At 57.7% G+C, this 13,827-nt stretch overlaps 1 protein-coding gene across 4 annotated transcripts in view; it reads left to right on the top strand.

The window, feature by feature from the left end:
* ANK1 (ankyrin 1) overlaps positions 1 to 12,711 on the top strand; it is a 68,958-nt gene extending 56,247 nt beyond the window's left edge. For 3 of the 4 annotated variants that reach the window (XM_058820331.1, XM_058820332.1, XM_058820333.1), the window contains exons 34-44: positions 45 to 164; positions 360 to 444; positions 658 to 732; positions 1,578 to 1,709; positions 2,506 to 2,652; positions 4,181 to 4,736; positions 6,190 to 6,448; positions 8,257 to 8,340; positions 8,983 to 9,150; positions 9,390 to 9,515; positions 10,594 to 12,711. In XM_058820331.1, coding sequence (XP_058676314.1) covers positions 45 to 164; positions 360 to 444; positions 658 to 732; positions 1,578 to 1,709; positions 2,506 to 2,652; positions 4,181 to 4,736; positions 6,190 to 6,448; positions 8,257 to 8,340; positions 8,983 to 9,150; positions 9,390 to 9,488 — 1,725 coding nt within the window. In that variant the 3' untranslated portion in view covers positions 9,489 to 9,515; positions 10,594 to 12,711. The other variant, XM_058820334.1, reaches the window with a different exon arrangement.
* Positions 12,712 to 13,827: the final 1,116 nt, after the last annotated feature.

The following is a 13,827-nucleotide window of genomic DNA, read 5'->3' as shown; positions in this document are numbered from 1 at the left end:
GCCCTTGGCTGGTGCCAAGGCACCTAACTGGGCTCTGCACTCAGGTCAGGGACAGCAGCAGGGAAGCCAGTGGCTCCCTGTCCTTCCTGCGCAAGGCCATGAAATACGAGGACCTGCAGCACGTGCTCTGCCACCTGAACATCACCATCCCACCCTGCAGCAAGGTCAGTGCAGGGCCTTTGGCACTCTGGTTGGGCCCATCCCTTCCCCAAGCGCAGGGGACAGCCCTTGGTGTCCTCACCTGCTCCACGTGGCCATGCCAGGCCACTCAGGAGGTGAAGGAGAAGCAGCCGTGTCAGGGCAGAGCTGCTGCCTTCTCTTCAAGCTGCTGACCCCTTGGTTTGTCACCACCTTCACAGGGAAGTGGCAGTGAGGAGCGAAGGAGGACACTGACCCCATTGTCCCTGCGGGAGCGATACAGCATCCTAAGTGAGACCAGTTTTGGTATGCAGCCTGCTGGGAGCATCCCAGCCCACTCACCACCTGCAAAGCTGGGATGATCCTGTCATAGTTGCACTCACAGCAACTCCCCTGTCCCTGGAGGTTCCCTTGGTGCTGCCTGCAGGGTCTGTGACCCCCAGGGCCAGCCCCCCTTCCCCTCACTGCTCTGCTGCAGGACCCTGTGCAGCTGAGCTGTGACTCCTTCTCCCCTTCCAGGCTCTCTGAGCAGCACAGACAAGGCAGACCAGAAGATGGTTGACATAGCAGAGCAGCTGGGCCTCAGCTGGGCAGGTGAGTGCACACCTGAGGGTTCTGGGGATGCACAGCACTCCTGGGAAAGCTGGCACTTAGGGAGGCTGGCAGTGTGCTGGAAGTGGCTGCTTTGCAGTGCATTGTGACCGTGTTCACAGGGGTTTTCAGATGAGGGAAGAGACGAGGATCTGACTCCATGTTTCAGAAGGCTTGATTTATTATTTTATTATATATCTTATATTAAAACTATACTAAAAGAATAAAAGAAAAGGTTTCATCAGAAGGCTAGCTAAGCTAAGAATAGAATAGCAAAGAATGATAACAAAGGTTTGTGGCTCGGACTCTCAGACTCACAGCCCAAGCTGGGCTGTGATTGGCCATTAATTAGAAACAACCACATGAGACCAATCACAGATGCACCTGTTGCATTCCACAGCAGCAGATAATCAATGTTTATATTTTGTTCCTGAGGCTTCTCAGCTTCTCAGGAGGAAAACTCCTAAGGAAAGGATTTTTCATGAAAAGATGTCTGCGACAGTGCACCCCTGCTGCGAGCATTCCAGGGCACTGAAATGAACCTTCCCATGGCTGTGCACATATTCTCATGCATGGCTACCAGGCTAGGGCTTTGTCATGAGCTGTACAGCTCTTCATTGCAGCCACACATCCAACGAGCCCACAGTTTTTAGCATGATTCCCTCCTGTGCTAGTCACAGCAAGGGGGTTTCAACCCCTGCCCCATCCCAGCTCCTGCATGTTGTGCTGTGTTCAGCTGTATGGAACAGAGGGTCTCTGCGCTGCTCCTTCACTGGCTGAGCCCTTCACAGCATCCCCAGCCTGGTGATGGGTTATAAGGTGTGACACTGACCCGCTGTTTTCCCCAGAGCTGGCGCGTGAGCTGCAGTTCGGCGTGGACGACATCAACAGGATACGTGTGGAGAACCCCAACTCCCTCCTGGAGCAGAGCATCGCCTTACTCAACCTCTGGGCCAGCCGTGAGGGCAAGAACGTCAAGAGTGAGTAGCTGTGGTGCCCTGACACAGGCACAGGGGTGGCAGGGCACGGTGTGCATCTCCAAGGACCACTGGCTGGCTTTGCAGTGGTGGTCCATGCATACCTGCCTTCCCACACCTGGAGGGTGTGTGGAGCATGGCTGTGCCTCCCTGTGAAAAACGCCAATGGCTTCATTTTAAAATTTTAAAAGTTTAGTAGTAATGAAATGGTTAAAAAAATAGTAATACAATTAGAGTAATAATAGTTTGGACAATTTGAATTAGGACAATTGAGACAATAGAAACAGAGAGTTATGGACGTCTGGGTGCCTTTTTCTGGGCAGCACAAGCCCGAAAAAGGACCCACATTAACAGAGGATTAACCCTTAAAAGCAACAGCCTGTTGCATATTCATACACCTCATACATGATGCATAAATTCCATTCAAACACAGGATTCTGTCTGGTCAGTGTCAGCTTCTTCCTTCTAATCCTAACAGCGCCTTCGAGGCAGGAAGAAGTTCCTTTCTTCTGATAAGAGGGCAATAAATTCTTTTTTTCTGAAAGATTCAGGTATCCTGTGGCTAATATCTCTCTGTAAGCCCTTTCTTTAAAAAAAAAAGTATCCTACACAGCATTGTTCCTATTTTAACAATTTTTACAACCTAAAACTATATTTAACACACGACTTAAGAGAATTAACACAGCATCACTTTCCAACGCAACACATACAATACTCATTTCAGTATTTGCAAAAAGCCAATCATAAAACACATGCATTTTTCACGCTCCCCGAGTGACAACCACCTTTCCCCCTGCAGTTGAGAACCTGTACACGGCGCTGAGGAACATCGACCGCAGCGAGATCGTCAACATGCTGGAGGGCTCGGGCCGGCAGAGCCGCAGCCTCAAGGGGAGCTGGCGCTACTCGGACAGGGATTACTCCCTCTCCCCGTCCCAGATGAATGGTGAGCCCCATCTTCTGCCAGGGAACGCAGGAGGGCCCTGGGGGCACAGTCTGTGCGCAGATTGGGGCTGGGGTCTTGCCTGAGCAGGCTGCACCCACTGAGAAGTGAGTGGGCACTTTGCTGGCAGGTGTGGCCTCTTCAGTGGGGCTGGTGCTGCAGAAAGCTTGGCTCTGCCATGCTGCTTTCTCAGGAACTCCCCAGCTGGGGTTGAGGTGTGCTCCTCATCCCACATGAGAGGTGAGAGGCGTCTCTGGCTGGTCAGGGAGCTCACTGAGCCCTGGTGGTGGGTGCCATCCAGGCAGAGGGGGCCTGGATGTGGGGACACAGCCAGAGCGAGCTGTGGCACATGCTGCTGGGGAGCCAGCACAGCAGACAGGGGCAGGGCTTTGTGCTGCTGCAGCCCTGCACTGCGGCCCTGCAGCGCCGGCTCATGGCTCTCTCCCTCTCTGTCTCTCCCCTTGTTCTGTTCTCTCAAATATGCCACCTAGCGCTGCCAGGTGCGGGCACTCCTCCTGTGGGTCACTTCTTTTCATCTTTCTCCTCTGAGCTCATCCCGGCCTCTCCTTCTCTCATCCTCCACTGCCTGTCTCCACTGTCTCCACCTCAGCTAAGCCCTCTGGGAGCCGCATCCAGCGACTGCATGGCACCAGGGACTGCCCCTCTGACAGCTGCCACGCTTGCAGGCAGCCATCCCAGGCCTTCTTCTGCACAGTCCCAAGCTCCTTCCCCTACTGGCACTGCTCTGCATGCCCCTGCCCATGGGTGAGGTGCCCTTCCTGTGCCTTGGCTGTGGCTGGCACTCCCTGGGCAGCAGAACAGCTTCACTGCTGAAATCCAGGGGTGAAAACGTGGCTCAAAGCTGGGAAAGGCTGAGCAGAGCCACCTGCATGGGTGGGAGTGCCTGGCTTGGTTGTGGTTCATGTAGAGCTGTGCACATGGCCCTGGGCATGAGACGTGACAATGGTTTGTGGCCCTGCAGACACCAGCGGGGTTGTGAGGCCCTGGCTGCCTTCTGCAGGGCCTTGGGGATGCATGGCATGCTCTGGGGCCATCCTTCTCTGCTCGTGGTCCTTCCAACCCGCTCCTCTGTGCTGTGTGGAGTGTTTGGCTTTGAGGGTTGATGCCTACTTGAACTCCAGGCTAACTGCCGGCCAGCTGGTGCTGGATGGGGGCTGTGGGCAGGGGCCAGGGGGTCTGATGGAGCAGGGTAGCAAAGAGGGCACTGTGTCCTGCAGTGCGGATGGAGAACCGTGTGAACACCGGGCCAGCCCTCCTCACGGGGAGGAGGCAGCCCCAGGACCTGCCCAAAGCAGCCCCAGGATGTGAAGGGAGGCATGGCAGCATCTGCAGGGACCTTGAGAGCTCTGCTGTGAGCACAGCCCCGCTCAGCCTGGCCCTGGGGCATGCCCATCGCTGTCCTCGGGGCTGCCATCCCTCCCGAAAGCTGCGTCCCTTTCTGCCCCCACTGCGCTTGTGCGTGCCTGAGGGCGGCTGCTGGACATGATGATGCCTCTGTCTGCCCATTTAGGTTACGCTTCGCTGCAGGACGAGCTGCTGTCCCCTGCCTCCCTGCATTACACACTGCCATCCCCGCTGCGTGCCGACCAGTACTGGAATGAGGTGGCCATCATGGATGCTATCCCCATGGCTGCCACTGAGCAGGATGCCCTGATGGAGATGTCCGACATGCAGGTGTGGTCCTCGGGGCTCACCCCCTCGCTGGTGACTGCTGAGGACTCCTCTCTGGAGTGCAGCAAGGCGGAGGACTCGGATGCCACGAGCGAAGGACGCTTCCCAGGGCAGCTCCTGGCAGATGCTCATGGCCCAGACCACATGGGCTCCATGGACCTGGTTGAGGATGACACAGTGGACTCAGATGCCATGAATGGGCTGATTGACCTCCTAGAGCAGGAGGAGGGGCAGAGGCCAGAGGGGAAGATGCCATCTGGTGATCATCATCAAGCAGGGACTGGGGAGCAGGACCCGGAGAGTGAAGTCTCTTTTGTTTCAGTTCAGGAGAAGGTGCAAACCAGGATCTTGACATCACCCACCTTTAGCCACGATGTGGAGAAGAGTGCAGACAGGTACTGCAGCCTGGGTGAGCGTGCCAGGGGAGCACAAAACTGCTTTGCCAGCTACTGCCCTGCGCTGGGCCAGCTGCAATGATCTCCCCGCTTTGCTTGCTTCCCTGCTGCTCTCCAGCTCTGCAGCCCAGGCATCTGCAGTGCACAGAACCATGGCTGGGCCTCATTCCTCTCTGGAAATGCTCTGGAAGAGAGCCCCAGTCAGCCAGGCCCTGCATGGAGGGCGTACTTAGGAGAGCTAACCCTAACCTGGGCTGCCTCCTCCCACATTGTCACTATAGGATATGAAACAACACAAGCACACACACTGCTGCTCTCAAGGTGAAGGGAAAAGAGAAGTTTATTTCCCAACATTTATAGTTTTCCAAAAGTGACAGTGGATTGGAGGGTGACAGTGCCACCTCTCCAATGACACTGCACAAACCAACAGTCCATCAAATCTCTCCTCCTCCATAAAGGAATGCAAAACAACGAGTTATTTACAGAAAGTGTGTGAGAAAGTTCGTTATGAGAATGTAAGCGTCAGAAGGCTTAGAAAAATCTTAAAAAATCAGGGTGACATCACATTCCCAGTGGCACTGGACCCATGAAGTCCTTGGCAGCACCCAGAAATGCTCCAGAGCATTAAACCACATTAGAGTTAGAGCTAGACCACACTGGACCACGAGAGCACAGCATGCTCTTGCCTCAACCCCTGGCCACTGTGATGGTGTTCACAGGGATTTACAGATGAGGATCTGACTCCATGTTTCAGAGGGCTTGATTTATAATTTTATTATATATATTACATTAAAACTATACTAAAAGAATAGAAGAAAAGGTTTCATCTGAAGACTAGCTAAGAATAGAATAGAATAGAATAGAATAGAATAGAATAGAATAGAATAGAATAGAATAGAATAGAATAGAATAGAATAAGGAATGATAACAAAGGTTTGTGGTTTGGCTCTCTGTCTGAGCCAGCTGACTGTGATTGGCCATTAATTAGAAACAACCACATGAGACCAATCACAGATGCACCTGTTGCATTCCACAGCAGCAGATAACCATTGTTTACATTTTGTCCCTGAGGCCTCCCAGCTTCTCAGGAGGAAAAATCCTAAAGGAGAGGATTTTTCATGAAAAGATGTCTGCGACAGGCCACCAAGCTGTGAGGCCGTGGGATGGGCAGGGAGAGCATGGCATGGAGGTGGCCTGTGCCTTTTGTGCATCTGTGTGCCTTGTGCTGCTTCTGCCAGGTGCAGGGGTGCCTGTGGGGTGCCCAGCAGCGCCCGTGGGGTGCAGGTGTGGGGTACAGGTGGGGTGCAGGTGTGCCTGTGGGGTGCAGGTGTGATGCAGGTGGTGCCTGCCCGAGCTCGGCTGCTGCTCAGGGTGCAGCACTCCGTGCAAAGCTGACTTGCCCCTCTCTCTCTCTGTCTCTCTCTCCCTGTCCCTGTCCCTCTCTGGTGCCCAGGCTGAGGGACTGGAATGCAGAAGGCTCCTTTATCTCCTGCCTACAGGACCTGACAGCGGGCTCCTGGCAGGAGGGAGTCACCCGAAGGCTGCTCCCAACGCACAGCACAGCCTCCGGGGCGCAGGGCCAGCAGCAAGGGCAGGTCCTGGTGGCACCCACGGAGCTGCTGAGGGTCAGCTCTGCCGAGGACAGCGAGTGGCAGCCCCAGCACCCCACGGGCGGCTGGCAGGAGGAGCCCCAGAGCCGCTTCTTTGGGCAGGTGAGAGCAGGAGCAGGGGAGTCAGCCCCGCAGGAAGGTGTGACCCCATGGACAGCCCCTGCTGGAGCCCTGTCAGGCAGACCAGGTGACAGCAGACCTCCTCAGCTCCCCTGGAATACTTCCTGCCCTTTGGGGTGCCTCTCAGCCCAGAATAGCCTGCTGGGCTTGACACCTGAGCTCTTGCTCTCCGTTTATAACCCAGTCACCCTCCCAGAGCCGTTCCTTACTGAGGATCTGCCCTGGCTGGCAGCCCAGCAGCCTGCCAGAGCCACAAATAATCCAGGGGCCAGGCTGGGCGGTGGGCTGGATGCCAGGGTCACACAGAGCCAGCAGGTACAAGGCGAGGGGGAGCACCTTTACCAGCCAGGGCACACATGGCCACGCTTGGAGGTGGCCGCTCAGCCCCGTGTCACCTGAGACAGGTGTGATTCCAATGACACCCCAAAGCTCTGGGCTTCATTTGTCCTGTGATGGAGGACTGCCCACCATAGTCAGGGGGACAGGATGTTGGGCAGGGTGACAGAGAAAGGGACAGATCTGTCCTGTCGCTGCCATAGTCAGGGGGACAGACAACAGGGACAGATCTGTCCTGCTCTCCCTGTCCATGGGACAGGCTGGGTGACAGAGCAGAGGAACAGATCTGTTCTGCTCACTGCCATAGTCAGGGGGACAGAGAAGAGGGACAGATCTGTCCTGCTCTCTGCCTGGGCATGGCACAGGCTGTTGGGCAGGGTGACAGAGGGACAGATCTGTCCTGCTCTCCCTGGGCATGGCATGGGCTGTTGGAAAAGCTGACAGGGAAAAGGGACAGATATATCGTGCTTTCTGCCTGGCCATGGGACAGGCTGTTGGACAAGCTGATAGAAAAGACGGACAGATCTGTCCTGCTCTCCCTGGCTATGGGACAGGCTGTTGGATAAGCAGACAGACAGACAGATCTGTCCTGCTCACTGCCATAGTCAGGGGGACAGAGAAGAGGGACAGATCTTTCCTTCTGTCTGCTGTAGTCAGGGGGACAGGCTGTTGGAAAAGCTGACAGAGAAGAGGGACAGATCTGTCCTGCTGTCCCCGGCTGTGGGACAGGCTGTTGGGCAAGGTGACAGAGAAGAGGGACAGATCTGTCCTGCTCTCCTGGCCATGGGACAGCTCTGTCCTGCTGTCCCTGGCTATGGGACAGGCTGTTGGGCAGGGTGACAGAGAACAGGGACAGCTCAGTCCTGCTCAGTGCCTGGCCGGGTGACAGAGGACAGGGACAGCTCAGTCCTGCTCAGTGCCTGGCCGGGTGACAGAGCAGAGGGACAGCTCAGTCCCGCTCTCCCTGTCCGGGCACTCCCATCCACATGTGACCGCCCAGGACGCTCCCCCTGCCCGCTCCCTTCTCGCCGCCCAGCGGGAGCCGCGGGCGGGCGGCATGGCCGGGCTCTGAGCGCCGCACCGGGCACCATGTGGGCTTTCCTGGCCCAGCTGCTGATCGCTCTGGTGCTGCTGGCCTTCCTGCTGGTCAGCTGCCAGAACGTGATGCACATCGTCCGCGGCTCGGCGCGCTTCCTGCTCAAGCACGCCCACCGCGAGCTGGACAAGGAGCTCGGCGAGAGCCAGGGGCTGGCGGATGATGAGGAGGCTCTCTCCGCCAGGGTGGTCCGCCGGAGGGTCCTGCTGAAGGTAACGGGAGCGGACAGAGCAGCCCCGGGCAGAGGCAGAGGAAAGCAGGGATGGATGGGGTGCATGTCAGGTGTGCTGTCCTGCCAGGTAAACCACTGCCGTCACCGCCCTCGCGTGCCCTGATCTCCCCATTGCTGTTCCCGCAGGGGAATGAAGCTCTTCATCTGCCTGGAGAGCAGGTGACTGAGGAGCAGTTCACGGACGATCAAGGCAATATCATCACCAAGAAGGTGAGTGAGTGACCTGGGTATGGGTATGGGTATGGGTAAGCCTTTTCCTTCTCCCCTTCACCCTGCAGCCTTTCCCTTCTTCCCTCGAGTCTTCCAGCCTTCCCCTTCTCTCCTCCACCCTTCAGACTTTTCCTTCTCCCCTCCAGCCTTTCCCTTCTCCCCTTCCAGCCCTGCAGCCTTTCCTTTCTATCCCTCCACACCCTGCAGCCTTTCCCTTCTCCCCTCCAGCCTTTCCCTTCTCCCCTGCAGCCTTTCCCTTCTCCCCTGCAGCCTTTCCCTTCTCCCTTCCAGCCTTTCCCTTCTCCCCTCCAGCCTTTCCCTTCTCCCCTGCAGCCTTTCCCTTCTCCCCTCCAGCCTTTCCCTTCTCCCCTCCAGCCTTTCCCTTCTCCCCTCCAGCCTTTCCCTTCTCCCCTGCAGCCTTTCCCTTCTCCCTTCCAGCCCTGCAGCCTTTCCCTTCTCCCTTCCAGCCTTTCCCTCATCCCCTGCACCCCGCAGCCCATGTAGGGCATTGATTGCCGTGCCGCTGTCTTGGGTTACACTCGCGGCATTTCTCCAGCTCTCTCACACCCCGGGCAGGGTGGGCAGGGGCTGGTGGTGCCCCGGTGCCGGCTGTGACACCCAGCTCCGTGCGGGTCCCCACAGATTATCCGCAAGGTGGTGCGCCAGCTGGGCCCTGGGGACGTGGGTGACAGGCAGGAGCAGGAGGAGCTGATCCTGGAGGGCTCCCTGCAGGAGCACCCGGACCTGGAGGCTGACGAGGATCACTTCATGAAGTACTCCATCCTGCACCGGGATGGTCTGGGCGCCAAGGTACGGCGTGGCTCACAGCCCTGGCTTTCTGCAGGGTCAATGTCACCCTCTGTCCTTCCTTCTGCCTCTCCTGTTTCCCCTCTAAGATTTCTGAAGCGAATCATGCCCACTGCGCCAGTCTTCTTGCTCGGTGTTTTCTGCCTGCCAACTGACTCTGCCTTTCCCTTTCCTGTCCTTTTCTCTCTGTCTGTCTGTCTGTCTGGGTGATGTCCTGCTCCCTGCCCCTTCGGCTCCCTCAGGAGGAGGTGCGAGTGCGTGTCCCGAAGCCAGAGGTCTCTGGGGGCAGGATGGGGGCTCAGATAGTGAAACGAGCCAGCCTGAAAAGGGGGAAGCAGTGACCCCCCTCAAATGGCCTCTTTTTTGAGGTAACCCTGCCTTTGCTCTTGCTTCTGTCCTGGCTGCCTGCACTGAGCTGCTGGTCGTGCACATTCTCCTGGGGCAATTGTGGTGGGGCAGTGCCCAGCTCTTGGGGGCACTGAGGGTTTGCTGTGCTGCAGAGAAGCACTGAGGGTGGGCAGCAGTGTGCCCTGGTGCTGTGGTCTGCAGGGGTGCTGCAGCCAGCTGTGTGCACTACAGTCACAGTGCCAAGGGCTGCTCCTGCAGTGCCAGCACACTGAGATGGTCCCCGGTGACAGGGTCACAGAGTTGTTATTCCTGGGCTACAGACACAGGGATGGTCTTTGTCCAAGTCACTACAGGGACTTGAGGGATGGATGGTCTCTGTCCAGGGACTACATTGCATTTGCACGGGGTGTGAGCAGAACTTCCCCCTTCAGGCATGAGCACTACCTGTGCAGCCTTGTGGCAGATGAGAGCAGCCCTCGTTGTGCCCTTTGGTGTGCCCCTTCCCAAGGGGTGCAGCTGAGCCCTGGCAGAGCTGTGGGTGAGATGCAGGGTGGGTTTTGTGGGGCTGGGGCTGCTCCTTCTGCTCACAGCCCTGCAGTGGGACGTGCAGCTGCTGCCTCTGCCAGCCATGCAGAGGAAAGCAGTGATTCTGCTGAAGGCAGGATGGGGCCCGGCCTTGGCAGGTGCTGCAGGAATGTGACACTTTGTAGGGGCTGACAACAGGGCACCCTCCTTTGTCCTGGGATGTTTCTTCAGTTGATCCTCACTGAGCTCAGAATGAGCTTGTGCATTCCCTGATCCCCCTGCAGAGTGGGACCAGGCCAGGTTGAGGGCAGGGTGCTTGGCACAGCACATTTGAGCCCAGCTGCACCATTTTCCTGTCATTTTTCTCTGTGCAGATGGGGCAGCACCATCAGTGCCACCCTTGTCATTGCTCCCAGCTCCAGGCCTGCCACTTAGTGCTGCTCTGTCACTGTCTGACACCCCTCAAATCTTGTCTTGGGTGCATGTGGGACAAGCACAGTGTACAGAAGGGGCTCCCCATCCACCATTAACCACGGATCCCTGGTAACCCCATTTCTGTGTCTCTCCCTCCAGGATCACACCTCAACACCAAACCACTGAACTTCACCCACGTTCTGACACATCCCTGAGGAGAGAGGAGAGGAGAGCAGAGAGTGGAGGGGAGCAGGGCTGGCTGTACATGTTTCTATAGGCTAATGGCATGATTCCTGTATGAGATATACTTACCCTCCTATCCGCATGACTGACTGACTGCAAGACGCATGAGCTACAGTTCTTCAAACAGATGAGGGGCCTCCATCCTTGCCCCAGAGACAGCACCACGCACCAGGGGCCTGCTCTCAGCTCCTTGGGGAAGCAAGAGCTGGAGCAGAAGAAAAGGAGAAGGAAGGAGATTGCACCTCCGTGCGTGGATGCATCCCCGGGCGTGAGCTCCAGCTGCAGGAGGAAAGCTGGCACAGCGTGGCCCAGCTCAGCGTGGAAGGAGAGGTGCTTGGCCCCCCCTGCAAATGCCTGTGCTGCCTCTGCTGGACTTGCTTCTCATCCCTCCCTGTGAGTGTTGGGTTCTGGGGAGGGCAGCAGTGGCCGGAGGGCGCCAGGGGAGGCTGCAGGGACAGAGGGGCTGCTGCAGGGCTGCCCTTCCTCTCCCCAGCACGTGCAGAGCCTCCCAGCAGGGCAGGGCGCACTGAGCTCGTCGCTTCTGTCGAAAGTGTAAAACTGTACAGCAATCAGCCTTGTGTATATGAACCAATAAATACTATGCAAACCCCTAGGGACACTCTAGCAGTATGTACAAAGCACTGACAGCTCTGCTCTCATATACCTCTTCAGGCTGCAGGGTGGGCAAAGCCTTCGGGAAATATTTGAGCAGGAAGGCTGTGGGAGCGAGAGGGCAGCAGCCTGCCCCTGTGCTGTGCCCCTCTGCCTGAGCCTGGCCCTTTCCTGGCCTGAAGAGGGGGGTTAGAGGTGCAGTGCCACCAGTTTGTGTTGGCTCCAGCTGCGCTGAGGTGCTCGGGGCCCCAGGGAGGATGTGCAGAGAGAGAGAGAGAGAGAGAGAGCAGGAGGTGCTCGTGCCACGACGTGGGGTTGTGCCTAGCTCTACTCAGCACAATATCTGCTCAGGAGATGAGCCAGGAGCTAGCAATAGCCAGCAGCTGTGCAATATGCACCCCAGGCAAGGGCTTTGCAGGGAGCCTGGCCTGCCTGCAAGGGGGGGTGAGCAGCCCTGGATCCGACTGCCCCGGGACCAAACCCAGAGCCACGGGAGCTGCTGCCGCCCCGGTGGCTGCGTTTCCTCCGGGTGGAATCTGCCTGAGCCCTGGGAGCTAGGGAGCCTCCGGGAGAGCCGTGCTGGGCAGAGCTGCCCAGGCAGCTCAGAGCTGGGCAGGACGCTGACCCTGCTGTAATACTTGAGCCCAGGAGAGCAGGGAGAAGGTAGTGGCACTTGCTCCCAGGTCCCTGCCCCTGTCCTTTACCCAGCTGATGCGGGGACCTGGCCCTTTGTAGCACAGCGATGTGGGGACGCCCTGCTCTTTCTGCTGGAGGTGGCCGCTGCTTTGGAGAGTCTGTTCTCTGTGGCCAGGTGCAGAACAAGCGCCCCTCCAGCTCCAGGCTGCGTGCTGGTGGCCTCGGCAGGGCAGCCCTGCTTCTCAGCGGGTGCAATCCGCTGGGAGAGCCCCTGGCTGCCCCGAAAGCCTCGCTGCAGCCCAGCCACCGACCCAGCCCAGCCTCGGAGAGCAAAGCAGTCCCCTCCCCGCCCCAAAGCTGAGCCATACGGGCACAGAGCCTCCATCCATCACCCTCGCTGCGTACAGTAACCTCCCTAGGCCCACTGCAACAGCTGACTCCGTAGCATCACCCTAGAGTTGTGTGTGGGTCCAGTGCTTTGGCCTTGTGTATGCCGTAGGGAATGTGCTGTGCTGAACCGTGCCAGGCACCTGCAGTGACATTGCTTCGCGCTCAGATTGCTTGTAGGGCTGGTAGGGGGAGGCTGCACCCGACATTGAGCCTAGAGAATGCTGCAGTCTGCACACTAGAAGCTTTTTAGAAGTTTTAAAGATTACTTTTATTTTCTTTTTTTAATTGGTATGGAAACAAGCCTTTTGGATCTCCCTGTCTTAGGCCCCCTGATGTATAGATCATTTCCCTGTACACCAGCTATCAGAATATGAATTAATAAAGAAATCAACACAAGCTGTGTCTCGTCTCTGCTTTTCCAAAGGTGGGGATGACGGAGAGCCCGGGGCTGGGTTCTCTCTTGCAGGGAGAGCAGGGGCGGCCGCGTTTCTGCCGTTCCTGGGGAAGCTGAAGGGAGCAGGAGCCCCCGAGGGGCTGAAAGGGCCTCTCTGGGGGTGGGTGATGGGGAAGCGTCCGTGTTACCCCTGCGGAGCTGGCCCGGGGCCGCGGCGCTGCTGAGACCGCACCGGAGAGCACCGGAGAGCACCAGAGAGCACCGGAGAGCACCGGAGAGCACCGGAGAGCACCGGAGAGCACCGGAGAGCACTGGCCCGACCGGCGCTGTCCAGGGTCCGCGCTGCCCCGTGCTCCGGTCCTGTATCCCACCCATCCCTTCCCATCCCATCCCATCCCATCCCATCCCATCCCATCCTATTCCCGTGTCCTGTTCCGTCCCGTCCCATCCCGACCCATTCTCATGTCCTGTCCTGTCCCGTCCCATCCCATCCATCCCTATTCCCGTGTCGTGTTGTGTTCCATGTCCCATGTCCCTATTCCCGTGTCCCGTGTTCTGTCCCATCCCATCCTGTCCCGACCCATTCCTTCCCATCCTATTCCATCCCATCCCATCCACCCAGACCCATTCCCATGTCCTGTCCCATCCTGTCCCGTCCCAACCCGACCCGTCCCTTCCCACCCCATCCATCCAGACCCATTCCCATGTCCTGTCCCATCCTGTCCCGTCCCAACCCGACCCGTCCCTTCCCACCCCATCCATCCAGACCCATTCCCATGTCCTGTCCCATCCTGTCCTGTCCCAACCCGACCCGTCCCTTCCCACCCCATCCATCCAGACCCATTCCCCATTCCCATGTCGTGTCATGTCCTGTCCCATCCCAACACGTCCTGTCCCATCCCATTCATCCCATCCCATCCCATCCCATCCCGTCCCATCCCATTCCCTTGTCCTGTCCTATCTCTTCCTGTCCCGTCCCAACTCGTCCCTTCCCATCCATCCTGACCCATTCCCGTGTCCCATCCCATCCCATCCAATCCCATTCCCGTGTCCCGTGTCCTGTGCTGACCTGTCCAGTCCCATATCCCGTGTCGTGTCCCGTATCCCGTGTCCCATAT

Source organism: Ammospiza caudacuta, chromosome 26, assembly GCF_027887145.1.
Source record: "Ammospiza caudacuta isolate bAmmCau1 chromosome 26, bAmmCau1.pri, whole genome shotgun sequence".
In the NCBI taxonomy this organism is placed as follows: domain Eukaryota; kingdom Metazoa; phylum Chordata; class Aves; order Passeriformes; family Passerellidae; genus Ammospiza; species Ammospiza caudacuta.
The sequence above is the reverse complement of the archived record's forward strand: the minus strand, read 5'-3'. Positions and strand labels throughout refer to the sequence as shown.